Raw genomic sequence first — 15,746 nt, 5'->3', positions numbered from 1 at the left:
TTTGCTTCATCGCCCTGCTTTATTTATTTATTTTGTTGATCAGGTCACTCTTGCAAAACGCGACTCAAACCTGTCTCCCTGAGTTCTCGCCTGGGAGAACAAAATGAACTCAACTTCAACAGCGCGCTCTATTTAAACAACGGGAGGTCGGTTCAACGCAAAATCCAATGTTCACAATCTAATGATGCGTTGCTGTCGAGAATCGTAGGTGAAATTGTACGCCAGTAGAACTTGGTTTTGTCTCCTATACAGACACATACAGAAGATCATCAATTATCCAGTGGCTTCGGGGGGAAAGGGGGTCCCGATTTTTTTTAACACCGGTTAATCACTACTAATCATTATTTATTCTTGCATAACATTAGGTTTTTAGGTGTTGTGTAGACGTTTTTTGGTTTTTAATTGGTTTACTTGACCAAATTTGCATAAATAACGATATAGATAGACAAAAATAAATCCAACTGTAAAAAGTTACACGATCTAACCCAAAAGAAACCTGTATGGATGATATTGGTCCCAAAAGCCTACCTGTTAAAAAGTTACTTTACTGTACCGTACTTATCGCTCCAATCTCAAAGACTGTATCATGGGGTGATGTACGTAGCACGACTACTACGCTCTTATTTCAACGACAACATGATGCGTTTGACGATCGCCGGACTGATGCAGCCTTTAGACGGCTGGTGATCTTTCGAATGCCGAATTGCACAACGCAACTTTTCGCCAGATCGCACAGAATAGATTTTCTGTTTTTATTACCGTAGTTATTAGTCATTACATTTTTTTATGCATGCGGTATTTTCATTGTTTAAGTTGTATGTGGTGTATCATTTACCGTATGTAATATTCATCACTGAAATCAAGCATAGCTACTATTCTTTTCATGCACATGCTGCCGATGGGCCGGACTGGTTACAGCCCTTGGAGCGGTTTTGTCGGTTTTGCCGGATCGGCCTGGGACCCCGGTGGATAATGTTGGAAGCAGCCGGATAATCGCACGCAGGATAATCGATGATCAACTGTACTTTTATATTTTCGTGCCAAATAAAAAAGCGTTATGGGGACCCAGCGCCCTGGGGCAAGATGGGACTTGGACCCTGGGACTTGGTTTGGGGTGGGAGATTGTTTTGCCTCTGCCACCACCCAGATGCTCTTTGCTCCGTGCTCAAGACAACGCTTAGGGGAATGCACAGTTGTGTAATGTTTCCACGAGGCTTAGTGTATTGACACTTCTGTGAAAGGGAGTCTTTGTATTTTCGGGGGGGGGGGGGGGGCACGCAGCTGTAATAAAAGTCAACAGTCAAGTGTCTTCCTGCTCCCACGGACAGCTGGATGGTGATCATCTCCATCGACGGCCACGAATGAGCTGACAGTGGAAATTCCACATTTTTATGGCAGGGGCCTTTCTGTAAAGTCACGTAGAAGGGAAGTAATAAAATAATAAAAATAAAACATAATAAAATAAAATAATTCTCACGACGTTTCGGCCACAACGCAAGCAGCCGTCCTCAGGTGAAGAATGAAACACTGCCAAGCTTGGAGCGTATATTTAAGCTGGTTTGGAGGGGGGGGAGGTGGGAAGAAGAGCGCCTTGACAAAATAATTTGCATATCAAGAGGACTTTACCGAAAGAACCAAGAAGATGAATCCCTGCAGTCACGAAAGCTTTAAATCGAAGTTTAGGGGCCTTTCTCTTAACGGGATGACTTGTTATTGATTTTCATAGGCAACTATTGTATTTGCATATCATCCTGACAGTTTTTAAATGGCACGACTAAACGATTTGAATATAATAATTGGTTCTTTACCCTTCTATCTGGCAACAAAACTGACACCTTTTTGCAAGGAGTCATGTTTGCATAGACCGCAATACCTGCAGTCATAATACAAACAAAAGAACATAACTCTGATAATGTGCACTGTCCTTGAAGTTGATTGGTCCACACCCGAGACAGCTTTCCTTCGAGCCTAGTCTCATATGGGTTGGACCAGATGACGCCAGATAGAAGGGTAAAGAACCAATTATCATATTTTTACTGGCAAATGAGGTCCCCATAGTGATTTGAATATATGTAGGATGAAAAATACAAATACGAGGCACGCGAAGTTCGCGTCTTCTAGCGCCGCTGATTTTGCACAGTGGCGTGTTCCCCCTTCTCGCGTGCGTGGCTTTGACATTTTAGTTTCCTCCCGCGTGTCGGAATACTCAGTGAGGAAATGGTGAGACAAGGCAAGCCGAAAGCCAAACGGGGTCTACGCGCTTTAAGCGATTGAGCCTTTAGCAGTATTCGTCACCTTTTCGCAGGCCTTTAGCCCATAATAGAGGTTTTTGGGTTAGATTGTGTGGATATAAATGTTGTGTCGTGAAACACGCCACCACCCGACAGCCAATTAGTAAGGTGATGTTGTGTTTACTGGCGAAACGTCGTACTTTAATCGTAATGTTGTGGAATTACTCTCGTAACGGATTGGCATGTTCTGTTTTACGTAATTGTTGCATCAGCCTCGGAGCAGTGATTTGTCGAGTTCAAGCTCAGACCGGGATTTGAACTCGCAACCTTCCGATTGCGTGCCGAGCGCTCTAAACCCCACTGACCCCCGGTCGGACGAGTCGTCGTCATGTTGTGGTGGTGTCACGGTGCTCTTGGTGGTAATTTGGGTGTAAGTGAGCCTTGGCACTTTTGACCCTGACCCTTGACCCGAGCGTTTCTTCACAGCAGCACTTTAATGAGACAATGTGAATGGTTGCGTTGTACCAAGTGTGGCTTTAACCGCAACCTACTTCACTCCGTTGTCTCATTTTCGACTGGACCCGTACCTTTGTTGCTGAAGTTTGTTTGTTTGCAAGCTTTTGGATTGTTTGCATTTGGTAATTATGTCTCCATTGTCCTTAGAAGATTGCTGTACTTTTGTGGTTTATCCTTTCAGATTCTGTTTACCTTGCTTATAGACCCCTTGAAAGTGCACGCGCTGCATCTGCTAAGAGCACAAGATCGCCCTGCAGTGTAGTCGACGTGCCGCTGCATGCGTTGGTACATTGTGAAGGGAACGATTGCAAGGCACCTGTTGAATTCTTCAGCTTTTTTGTGAATCCTCGAGGATTAGAAAACCAAACTCTCTTTCGTACCGCTCGTACGAGTGTTACACGGTTCATTGTTTGCGCCTAACGCTCGAACAAAGGTACCTGAAGGATTCCTCTAGTTCACCGATAATGCCCGACTCTTCACACTGGAATTCTGCCACGTTCTCACAACCACTTGAAAGTGGGCTCGGTCCAGGTTTCCCACGCCAGCCCTGTTTTGCACCAAGCCAACACCAACCATCGGCCTTGTTGCCCAATTTCATCGCGCCATCCCGGCTTTGACATTCCCTTGAAGACGTCGGTGTAACCGTCAACCGCATCGGAGCGTCAACAAGGCCGATGCGCAACATCTTCTTCATGAATGGAGAATTAAAGACACGAGTCACGGTCGTGCGAATGTGGCTATACGACCCAAACTACGGATGATAACAGTAAAAAAACCCACTGTTCTGTGACCCTTCAACATAGGAGGAGGAGGAACCGCAAAACTACACTCCTGGAGCGCTCTTGTGGCGAGCAGATCTCAGCGTTGGCATTCGACTCCGAACCATATTTAGGCTGCCTGGCTTGCTTGACGAAGGGAGAGACGCATTATTTTACTTGAAAGAAGAAGTGATAGGTTGTTGCTTGGTAGAGCGGCATCTTGAATCAAGCATGGGTTAAACGTTGTGAATTTGAAAACGAAATATGAGCGTCACCAGCCACAAGGATAGGTGAGTGGTGTAGGGGCTGGTGGAGAATGAGGGGCACCACGGTGGTTAGGAGATGTTAACTACCTCGCCTGGTATACAGGAGGTCGTGGGTTCGATCCCGACCCGGACGACGGCTGCTGGATAGTTTGGAGTCCGCGTGGTCGTGTGGATTTGTCTCCAGGTCCTCCGTTTTTCCCTCCACATTTCGAATCAACATTCATTTAAGAGTATCTAGCTGCTATACATTTCCACGTAATAAGCCACTTTGTTGAGCTATCATTTGTGGCCAGGGCTGCTTTTGAAAAAGAGCTGTATAGCTCAGTGGGCCTTACCTTTTTGGTAAAATAAAAAAAAATGTTTATAGTTCAGAGTGGAAGGCGCTAAACTCCACGGAGTTGCGGCGTGTCGCTAAAAACGTTGGCATGAGACCCGAGCCCCCCACACAGCCCCTCCTTGGGATGGCCCAGCGTGGCCCGGAGTCTGCTTCTGACGATCGTGAAAATCCAGCAATAAGATGCACCTTAAGTTAATGACGGTTTTGTTGTTCACTCGGAGCCGGTTTAAGTTGTGTGCGGGTACGTTCATGTTAAAGGAGCCGTAGTGGTGAGCGCGAAGCACCCGGCGACCCGGGTTCTATTCCCGCTCATGGCCAACATTAGTGACGATCATCTGAAGCGGTCCTGAGCCTCCACTAGGTCGACTCGGCCTCAAATGAGTACCTTGTGCAGTGTGTAAACATCGGCACTCGGGAGACAAAGGTAGCCGGGCGTGGTGCTGATCCCCCCCCACCCACCCCCTCGTGTGCCGTGCCGGCCTTCATAAGTGCTCGCTTAACAGCACGTGCCCCAACAGTCTGTGAAGGCTACACAGGGGTATCTTTGTCTTTGGTGTCAATAATCTCAGAGCACTGTTGTCTATGTGAAGTTGAAAAGAGCGCGTGGGACAGCGACCCATCTTCTGTTAAAAACACCCATGAGCAAGTGGCAGAAATCCCACATTGTTCTGGCGCGGGGCGGGGGGGGTATCATGCACGACTACTGGAAACTTCAAGCTTCGTACGAATGTGATGTGAACTCGCGTCATCAAGCACGGAGGGGAATTAATGATGTCCGGAGGCTTGAGCCCTGGACAGGACTTGTCCCCGCAAACTGCTCCCGTTTGTGTGCCACGGCCATCAACCACTGCAGCAGTCAATCGCACGAGTGCAGTATAAATATGATCTCGATAAGTACAGCGCTTGGCGTTGTCGTCTCCGTGTTACTTTCCTCAAATGCACGAAAGAGACCGAGTAATTTAATATGCCCCGGGTAAGCTATAATTGATGGTATTGGCATGGTTTCCCTGACTTGGGGCGTGTAACCTTCTCAGGCTTGGCTCATTAACCTCTTAATATAATGATGTCGAACACGCTGCCTGATTAAAAGGCGCCATGCCCGGGCATTGCGCATCCTTCTCTCGCTTGAGCCCGCTGTACCGGAACTCGTGTCCTGCCATACAAAGAGAGACATTTGCTCAAATTCCATCCCCGACTCGTAATCTCCATCGTGCAGCTGTCGTTTGCATTGTGGGAACGTCCTTCCTTGACTCCCACAGCCAGCTTCTGTGGGGATGTGGGAGGAATCCTGGGTATCTGGAGAAAAATCCACGCGCACATTACGAGGTAGCGTTGAAAAAAATCGGTGATACAGATACAAATTAAAATTCAATGAACTGCGTTGTCTTGACAGTGAAGAAACCAACTTGCTGTACTGCCATATCTGGTCCAACTCGCAGTACAGCGCGGGTTGGGAGTCTCATGGCGTGCGCCAACCCCGACTTGATAGTGACAGGTAACAGAGGTACGGATATTACACCCGGCTAAATTATATGATGTCGAGATGAAGAAGCATCCATTTGGATCTCTTGTAGCGCAGTTACAGCGTCACGTTGAGAACGGCCCACAGAAGCATTATAGCACAAAGCCATCTCTCTGAAATCTCTTCACATTGACCTCTCCAGTCCGCACGATAGGTGGGCTGCACTGTTCAGCTCGCTGCCACTGGGAGTTGTAATGTTCCTTGCACGGGGGGGGGGGGGGGCACTGAACGAGGGGTGGTGGGGTTGCTCAGAGGTCAGAGCGCTGAGCTGGCAACTGGCCAAAGTAAGTTCAGAACCAAATTTATCGTGACACGTTTATTTGTGCAGTCATCGGCAGCTGACTGGGCTGATACCATCAACTCACTTCATTTGAGAACGCGGTTTATTCGCCAAGCGGTTGCCTGGGTTTGAACCCAGGATCTCAGAGGTGCGGACTCGGCTCTCTGATCCCCGAGCCGTCCGGCTGCCTCTCCATCGGTGCAGCCGTGATATCTGGAACGAAGCGAGGGGTACGATGACGACGTGGCTCTGTTTCGCACGCTGTGGTGGAGCGCTTGGCTCACAATGAGGCCATCGGCTTCCATATCCAGGTCTGGGGCTCAACTCGGCCGACTGTATCTCCGTTTAACACGTAGGCTTTTGCGACCAATTTTATTCATAATCTGGCGAATTGCCCGATTATGCTGGATGCAATTACCAGCGAAACGGCGTACTCAAATTGTAAATGTTGTGGTTTCATGCTTCAACACACCGTTGGGCTAAAGCAGTGAACTATTTGTCTTTTGTCAACGTGACACTTTTTTACTGATTGGCCGTGTCGGGTGGTGGAGGATTACGACACATTTATAAATAACGTGATCTAGACCCAAAAACGTTGATTATGTATCTCCGTTCTTCTCGGATCGATTAAACGAGGCCCCCCGCTTTGCGGGAGGGCGACCGCGGCTGTCTGCCGCAGGGAGGGCGACCGACCCTGTGCGATTTCCACGGCCTCATTGTCAGTCGTAGGGATGTGCGGCGGCCCGCTCTGTGCCGCTTGTGTTTTTGAGCAGGAAGTCACTTAGACTTTAAATGAGAGACGCGGCGTTGGGGGAACTTTGTCCCCGGGCCAAACAAATAAACGTAGCTTGGAAGATGATAGCCGCAGAAGGGGGGAAGGGGGGGGGGGGTCTTTACAGGAAGTGTGCGCAAGAGGTGGGCACGCAGCTAATGTAAATACGCGGCCCCGCTGGGCTTTCACCCATTTACAGTGTGTTGCCTTATCAGCTTCGCTTAGCCGGTTTTTAATGTATATTCAACAAAAATATCTCTGCACATCAATCTTAGGTCTCATCTTGTGGTCGCGAGCCTGTTGAGACATCGTTTTGTTTCAGTCGTTCTCCAACGAGGTTGTTCATGTCGGTCGTCGATTCGACGCTTCAGTCGGATTGTGCGAGTTGTCTTCGTGGGTTGGGCGCCGCTGGTGGCGAGATATTAATTACCTCGCCCGGTATACAGGAGGTCATGGAATCGATCCCCAACCTGATGCCTGTGTACATTTAGAGTTTGTGTGTTCTCTCTCACCGTGGTCGTGTGGATTTTTTCTGGGATCCTTCGGTTTTTCGCTTCACATTTAGAAACGTGCATTCAGAGTATTTGGCTGCGATAAATGTGCACGTGATAAGCCACTTCATTCAGTTACCATATAGCTCAGTGGGCCTTACCTGGTAAAATAGCATTCCTCTAGCAGTGGATCAATCTTTGCTGACGATGATGAATAAGGTTCATTTTTTTACTTGAAACCCCATCGGCCACACGTCAAGGTCTTACTTTCACCCGCTGTAGATGACAAAATCCCCACTTAAAATGATTAATCTTTGTTACTTGTTCAACAAGATTACCTTGCGAACCTGTGTAAATTGTAATTGGTCTCCGTCTTGATTAGTAAGGTCCGACTCAAAATAAAGTTTTGTGATTTCTCAAGGTCATGCCTCCTGGTTTTAGTCACACTTGCCTGTTCAACTGAAGCGACTGTGAGAATAAAGACATTCACTCGACGTTCACTGGTTGCTCAACAGAGTTGAGAAATGCCTTGCAGTCAACACACAGTCACAGTGTAGAGGCATAGACGCAGAGAAGCAGAGGAGATGGCATCCTGAGCGAATAGGTGAGTGGGTATTTGAGTGTGGTGTGGGCGAGGAAGTAAACGATGCCACTGCTAGTTTAAAGACCATCGCTGTATCTGCTGGTTGCTCGGTGGAGTTCAGAAATGCCTTGCGGTCGATACACAGTCGTTGTAGAGGCAGAGAAGCAGAGGAGGAGAGAGGGGATATTGAGCAAGTTGTAAATATGAATAGATTGGAACGACACGTGTTACGGTGTTGACTGTTAAACCAAACGTATGAGAGGAGGGTGTGGTCAAAGGAAATTGAAACTTCACTTTTCCATATGCGTAGCCACCCTAATGAGTACGAGTATTATAGATATAAATATTAACCAGCAACTCATGTGCCCCTCCGTATTTGCAAGTTACGTAATTCTGATTTTGTTTTACATGTCAAGTTGCCTAATATGATGGTTTGGTGAGATACAGCCTCGATGTGTGTCTGTGGCTGCGTGTCATGCAGGTGTTTCGCAAGGGAAATAATGAAACATTACATTTCAAAAAAAGTAGTTTGCTCATGATATTCTAATAATAAATTCTACTTGTTAACGCGCCGCACCGCATGCGACCTCGCAGCCACATATTTAAGGGCCAAGACTGGAGGACATTTTCAGAATTCTGGCAACTGGCTAATGATGCTGGTTGTAGCAGTCAGAAAATGTACCCATTTCAGTGTGTCTGGACTGCTCTGGAGTGACTCATGCAGCCAGCTATGGCTGCAACGTTTGGTAGTACATGTTACGTAGTATATCGTTTATTGTAAAATTGCAATCAGTTCCTATGATCACTGCTACATTGCTTTTATAGCTTTATTTTGGTGAGTTCGAAAACGTTTTGGTTTAGCCATATTTGTTTGTTGTAGTACAGAGTTAGATTGATGGCCTTAATCTAAATTGTCTTATGGTTCTTGTTTGACTTGCATCCCACTGGGATTTTTTGCACACAGCATTGATATACGGTGCTTTTTCTGGAAGACTTTGATGTTTTTTTCCTGGATTTTTATGTTTGCGCGTAGTCACTTTAAGATGTTTTCTTCATGTTTTTGTTTGTTGCGGTTGCACCCGATTCAAGAGCCGAATGGCTCACAGGGCTATATCAAATAAATGAAACTGAAATCTCTGCAACATCATACCGGTTGTGCCTTTATTAATTGGTCGTGTCGGGTGGTGAATGATTTTACGACGCATTTAACTTGCGCGATCTGACCTCAAATTAAATCATTGAATTGGGCTGCTAAAGTCTTTACGGGGGATTTTTTGTCTTTGGTGTCGACCAGGTCCTACCCACCGCCTGCCCGCTCGTGCGTGCGCCCGCCCGCTCCAGGCCGCTGGTTCGTGGCGTCATGCCGGCGCGCTGAGCCTCGTGTATGGAGAACCCAGGTGCCACCACTGCTTCCGCGCACGCTCAGGCCATGCCCGGGGAGAGCTACCACTCCGCGGACGCACACCCACACAGCGTCTTCACTCACCTCCCTGGCCCCTGGGCTGCGCCACCCTCCCAGGTGGGTCCCCAGTCCCTCCCCTCCCTCCCTCCCTGTGCACGTGGCTTGTAACCCATCGCTGTGGGGGTTGGTGGTTCACACAATTGTTGTGAAACTCCCTTACTGTGGGCATCGAGGTGCCATACCCTGGCTTGCCACTATAGTAGAAGGTGATACAGCAAAATTATGGACTTCACCTGTTTCATCCGTATGGGATAGAGCAGTGTTCTTCACTAATTTTCAGAGGGGTGTCACTTTCGCCAAAGATACATGATCGGTGTGAGGATCGCAACACCATTTGAAACCATTGGGGGTTGACGGCACGATCATGGGGGTGTTTTCACTTTTGTGTATTGTCGGGGGCCGCCAGTGGCCTGCGGGCCTTGCGGGCCTTACAATGAAGAGCACTGGGATAGAGAGTTACCCCCTGGCACGCGTGGGTTTTCTCCAGGTGCCCCAGTTTCCTTCCACGTGTTAAACGCTCATTAATTGGCCGATAACGCCTTAATATATAGAGGATTGCAGAGCTTGGAGCGGAATTTGGTGCCGGCTCACCGCCTAGCTGCTTAGCCACTCAAAAGTGTTTTTTTTCCTGCCTTTGAGTCGTTCCTTCTCTTGGAGAGTGAGCGAATACGGTGCGGGAGCATTGCAACTTGAGATTATTAGTATTTATCAGTCCCGCACTTGTGATTAGCATGGTTTGGTGGCTATGTACGATGTGCGACAGACGCACAACATACATGGCCCAGCGTGACGTGGTCCCCAGCGGTAGCGCATCCGCCACTTGTTCCGCAGGTTCACGGTTTGAATCCATTAGGCCACCCTGATTATTACTGCGCGCGTATAGACCGTGACACGATGCGCCGGTCTGCCTCACAGCGGATGCAAAAAATCCCCCTGACGTCGTTCACACGGGTAGGCCGCTGCTTGCGCTGGCGTCATCGTCCACATTTGAAGAAAAAATCGTCCCACAAATTACGCGCTTGGGATTATCCCCCAGCAATTATCGCTCCCTCCTAAATTATTCATTATTATAGTGTCTTCTCGTCTGTGTCTCTGCCCGTCTTTCGGGCTTGTCAGTCTGCCCGTTCGGTTTAATCTCGGAGATGTGAACGCGTTTGAATATTTAGTTTTTAAACGTTTGTTTTTGGTGCTGATACGTTTTTTTTCTTCATTGCCGGTTTAGCGGGGAAGAAAAGGCTCTTCCTCTGACGTGTGTAGACGTTTCTCGCATGGGCAGCTGTCCAGATTGAGCAGCTTGAAATTCATACAAAGCATCCGTAATGTTCAATCACGTACAAGATTAAACGGTTGTAAAACATTGCAGTCTTAATGAAGGTTATCAAGGAAATATATCACCTTGCATAGATTCATGAAAATAATAACGATTATAATGTTACAGCCGTTTATTCGTTCACTACTGGATGATGGCCTCCCCGTGCCATGCTGGTCATGGGAGTTGTTTGACCGTACTTCGGCATGCTGGTCAGTGCTGGTTAACGAAGGGAGTGCTTGAGGACCTGCTTAGATATCGCTCTTCGCTGATGTTGGTCTCGACTGGAAAACAAATTCAGATGTCATGGGGCGGGGGGAGGGGGTGCCACCACCGCAGTGGCGAGATGTTGTCCGCTTCGCCTGGTATGCAGGAGGTCTTGGGTTTGATCCCCGACCCTGACGCTTGTATATTCTGAGTTTGCATGTTCTCCCCGCGGTCGCGTGGATTATTCTCTGGGTCCCCCGGTTTTTCTCTCCACGTTTAGAAACATGGCTTGAGAGTATTTGGCTGCGGTACATTTCCAAATGATAAGCCACTTTGTCGAGTTATCATTTGTGGCCAGGTCGCTTCTGAAAAAGAGCAATATAGCTCAGTGCGCCTTAGCTGGTAAAGTAAAAAAGTTTAGTTAAAAAAGTGCAGTGCGCTTGACCACCTTACCACTGCTCCAGCCGAAGGCTCACTAGTGATGGATACGAATTAATTTTAGAATTTTAAAGAAAGTATTCGTGAAATAGTTCGGTGCTACTGTAATTTGAGCGCTCGACTCGCAAGAGTAAGATTGCGAGTTGAAATCCCAGTTGGCTTTAACCTCGACCAGTTCTGCTTCATGAGTGTATAACTTGAAGCCTGCTTTGTGGGAAGTCGACAACAAACGATTGTCTTATGGAAGGACCGGCACCTGCCGTTGCAATGTGGAATTTCCGCCGCCACTGGCCTAGTGGTGCCGTATAAACATTTAATTAACAAACTAAAAACGTCGGGGCTTTTGACGTTCATTTTGAAATATCCGTTGGTCATATGCGTGCAATGTAAAGCGGTGGACTGATGGAATGCAGCGCGAGCGATGCTCACTGCTGGCGTTGTGTTGGAGGGAGCCCCACAGGCATTGTCGCAGGTACACACCTCCTCATTAAGGAGAAAACCACATTGAGCAGGCGAAGCAGGAGGGGAACAAACATGAACTGAATCCGTCAGACACCCCCGCTCGTACACCGGCACAACCTGTTTCTCAAAGGGTCCGCCGTAGTTCAATGGCGGCGGTGACGCGTGGCGGTTGTTTTGTTTTGGCTGAATGGGATTTTTATTGTGTCGGGCGTTCTGTAAATGGACCGTTTCGCGAACGAAGAACTGAAACGAAACTGTCCAAAATAAAAGGGCGCTGATAAGGCGGCGAAGGGACAGAGACGCGACATATTTCTGAGCGGCTTCAGAGTTTTACGGCGATGTACTTTTGACCCCTGACAAATAACATGAGGTCGAGCTGTGGAGTAGTTAACCCCCGTCTCAAAGATTGATTTAACCATTGCACTTGTCCGGGAATGGGTCTTTATCGCAGCCCTAGTCAATGTCTTAACCATAGCTTTAATCATAGCCTTGTCTTTAACCGTAACCATGGTTTTAACAATATCACGAGCCTTAATCATAGCCCGAGTCTTAACCATAGCCATAACATTGCCATAGACCGAGTCTTAACAAAACCCTTAAGTCAACTGTAGCCATGGCTTCAACTGTAGCCATAACCTCAACCAACCGTAGAGCCCAAGTGTTAACCATCACACTATCCCAGACTGTAGCATTAATCCTAGCTAAAGCATTTAGTATAGACCAAGCCTTAAAGCCTTTTAACTGTAGCTGTTGACCAGCCTTAGCCATAACCATGGCTTTTGCTGCAGCTCTGCTCCATCGCCTTAATAATGATAATGAAACAATTTATAGTCTGCACATTTACGCGAAAAGGATGACGATTTCCAGTGGCGACTAGGAGGCACAGGGCCAGACTCCGGTGTGTCATCATACGCCCAACGGAACAAACAGATGGGCCTTGACCTGTCTCTTAACAATGGTGGTGGAATTGATGATAATGTTGCTGCTCTGTGTACGTGTCGTGGGATGCGATTCCAAATGATCGGAGCAGCCACGGAGAGAGACTGCACTCTGTAAGGACAATTTTTTGGTTCGGGGGACGGTGAGCATGTTCACGGGTGAAGTCCTCGGTGTCTGGCGAGTTCGCTCGGGCGTATGTGACGGGCCTTGCTAGCCTTTCCCACAACCACAATCGTGTCCACCACCTTACATATATTTGTATGTATTTATGTTGAACTTCTTACATAGCCAACCGTGCTAATCAGACGTAGGACAACCAATAAAAAAACATCTCTAAAGAAACCAGTTTTGAATCGAGATGATTTAAAAGTGTATAGCTCCAGTGGCTTTCTAATATCGCAAGGAAGAGCGTTCCAGACGGCCGCAGAAGCGCATCTGAAAGTGTGCGATGCAGTGTCCGTCTTTGTTGGATGGTTAGCCAAAAGCCGCTGAGAGGATGGCCAGAGTTCGCATGATGGTTTATGCTCCTTGACAAGAACCGCAAGGTATTGTGGTTCATTTGTGTAACAAAAATTGGCATTCTGAGGCGCAAATAAAATGTTTAGTTTGTTGGCCCGTGACAGCTGGATTGGAGCCGACATCCTCTGAGCCGAGTCGGCAAGAGCTGACCACTGGGTGACACACAGCCTGCATCGAGCGCACACAATGATCGTGAAAATAATATCTTGGATGAACATGATTTATTGTGCTTGTTAACAAACGGAGGAAGCCTGCATTTTTTTTTCTTAATCTAAACTAAGCCACAACTCCTCCTACAATGAGACCTTTGTACCTTGGCCGATATTAAAATTGATCCTGAAAATAGCAGCTGCAAAAGGACACGTGAAGCCACCGTGCATACGCTTGGCACAGTGGCAGCAGTTAACGTGGTGTGTGCCCTGAACCTGGTGACCTGAGTTTGATTCTCGGCCACGGCTGACATCGGCGACGGCTGATGTCTGAACCAGGCCTGGGAGCCCCCCAACACAACTCGAACCGGCGCCGGCCGCCGTGGTGAAGTATAGTCATACAACTCCCAAATTCAACGTGGTGGGTGGAAGCCTTCATTCAGCAGTGGGTTGACAAAGGGCTATATATTAATTATTAGTTTAATGTATGTATGTTGAACTTCTTTTGCAGCCAAACTGTGCAAATTGGAGGTGAGGGAATTAATCGTATGTAATTAGTTGGGAAAGGCACAAATGAGCTTTGAATCTAATTTTTCAAACCAAGTTCTCATGTGGTAGAGCATTTAACTCAGGATCTCAATGTTGCGAGCCGAGATCCCATACGATGGTCCATTTGTCACCCATCATCCATCTGTGGATGATAAAATACTCGCTTTCTGGTGAGGCTTCATTCAGTGGGAGGTCGCTCTTTCTCCTCTGCTGTTCCCCCGCACTGCATCTCCCTTCTCCCCGAGACATCCATGCAGTTCACTCCCTGCCTCTGTTCAAATTCATCCACGACTTCCTCTGTTACTCTGCCCCTGACTGTGCTGGGTTTTCTCTCATGTAATTTATAATAATACTAATTTATGAGACCATAATAATTTACGCGAGCAAAACTATCGCTGACCCCGTGCCCATACTGGGACGTTTGTGAAAAAGAGCTTCATAGCTCATCGGATTCCTCCTGCATTCTAAATAAAGATTCTGACTCTGAAATAGACCCCCACCCACGTCTCACCGTTTCCGTGCAGCATCTCGAATTGCGGTTGCGTTTAGTCGCCGCATGAATTGCGTTTTGTTTTGTCAGTGCGTTTTCTCCGCAAGTGCGCGGCGATTACAGCTCGTTGCAGCGTTCTGACTTCGTTGGAATGTTTAGCCAATTCCATATTGAGGATGTTTACATTTTGTGAAGGAGCCAGAGATGTTGTGGCAAACTCCTCTGTCTGAGGCGGGGGGGGGGGGGGTATAGCGCTCAACTATCCGTATGGATGAGCCGGTCGTGGGGAGAGGCTCTGGTGAAAATTCCGCTGAGAGCGCTGACCCGGAACATTGAAACACCCCGGGTTCAAACCTGGGTTTTGGCCACCTGCGATTTAAACCAGATTGTCCAGTGTAGGGAGTTGAAGGTCTCCGCCTGGTCACCAATGAATGAGTGCACAACGTATCCTCATTGTCTTCAACTTGGGTTTGTCATTTAATTTGGATATTTTCAGCTTTGAGGATTTAGCACGTATGACTCTTTTCGTAAGCGTTGAATCGACGAACCAAACCTCCCTGGCTCGTCTCCACAGCCTTGCTTCACGCACTCTCGTCATCTTGGACTGGTTCTAACTTTCTCCAGCTGAACATCGCCAAAACCCGAGCATTGCCACAAGTTTGGGTAGCAGGGTGGCATGGTGGGTAACACTCGTGCCTCGCAGCAAGAAGGGTCTGGGTTCAATATCTGTCTCTCTGACCCCTTTTCTGCATTGAGTTTTATAAGCTCCCGCCCTGTTCTCCATGCGTTTCCTCCTCCCATAGCAAAAAAAGTGTAACTAGTGTTGGCCAAAACATCCCAATTCTCAAAGATAACCTGCTAATTACATAAACCTTTCCCGTTCCGAGACATCTGCAAGTTGCAGGACGGATGTCCCATTCATCGCTGAATCTCGGAACGCGCAAGTGGTTCAACGTTAATGTTATTCAGATCGGCATAGCACCGTTGTTTTTAAAGACGTGCTCACCGCTGAGAACTGTAGCGACACGACCGCACGCTACGCCAGACGCGCCCTCCCGCGTGGCCTTTTACTTCCGATTTCGTTCCGATGACGAACACTTTGTATGTCATTGGAATGGGAAAGGGTTAATTGTGATTACACTAAGCAACATCTCACCCCTACTGTGAGAAACTGGAAGGAAGCCCTCCCCGATAAAGGTTCACGAGGTGAAAGTCCACGCGAAGCAATCGCTCCAAATGTGCTGCGTGTGAATAAGATGTTCGTGAAGTGACTTTGGAGTGGTCCCGTGATGCCCATCTTCCGGTGTCTCTCTCTGACACTGTCGTTGCTCCGTTGAACACCGTGACAGTTTCGCATGCCTCTTCCTTCGTGCCATTATGCGACATGTACAGCCACGTTGGCTAAACATTCAAAATATTCGTTTGCCAATCATTCAAATATAGGACCCCAGAGCATTGGTATTTGT

General features: G+C 47.7%; 1 protein-coding gene across 6 annotated transcripts in view; it reads left to right on the top strand.

Annotated features, from left to right (window-relative positions):
• The window catches only part of LOC133350325 (protein strawberry notch homolog 1-like), a 105,065-nt gene that overhangs the window by 18,033 nt on the left and 71,286 nt on the right, over nt 1–15,746 (top strand). For all 6 annotated transcript variants that reach the window (XM_061564570.1, XM_061564609.1, XM_061564599.1 and 3 more), the window contains exon 2: nt 9,051–9,275. In XM_061564570.1, the coding sequence (XP_061420554.1) occupies nt 9,141–9,275 (135 nt within the window). In that variant the 5' untranslated portion in view covers nt 9,051–9,140. The remainder of the gene's footprint in view (nt 1–9,050; nt 9,276–15,746) is intronic.

This window comes from Lethenteron reissneri, chromosome 4 (assembly GCF_015708825.2).
Source record: "Lethenteron reissneri isolate LAM-NWPU_2019-01 chromosome 4, ASM1570882v1, whole genome shotgun sequence".
Lineage (NCBI taxonomy): Eukaryota > Metazoa > Chordata > Hyperoartia > Petromyzontiformes > Petromyzontidae > Lethenteron > Lethenteron reissneri.
This window is presented reverse-complemented; position numbering and strand designations above follow the sequence as displayed.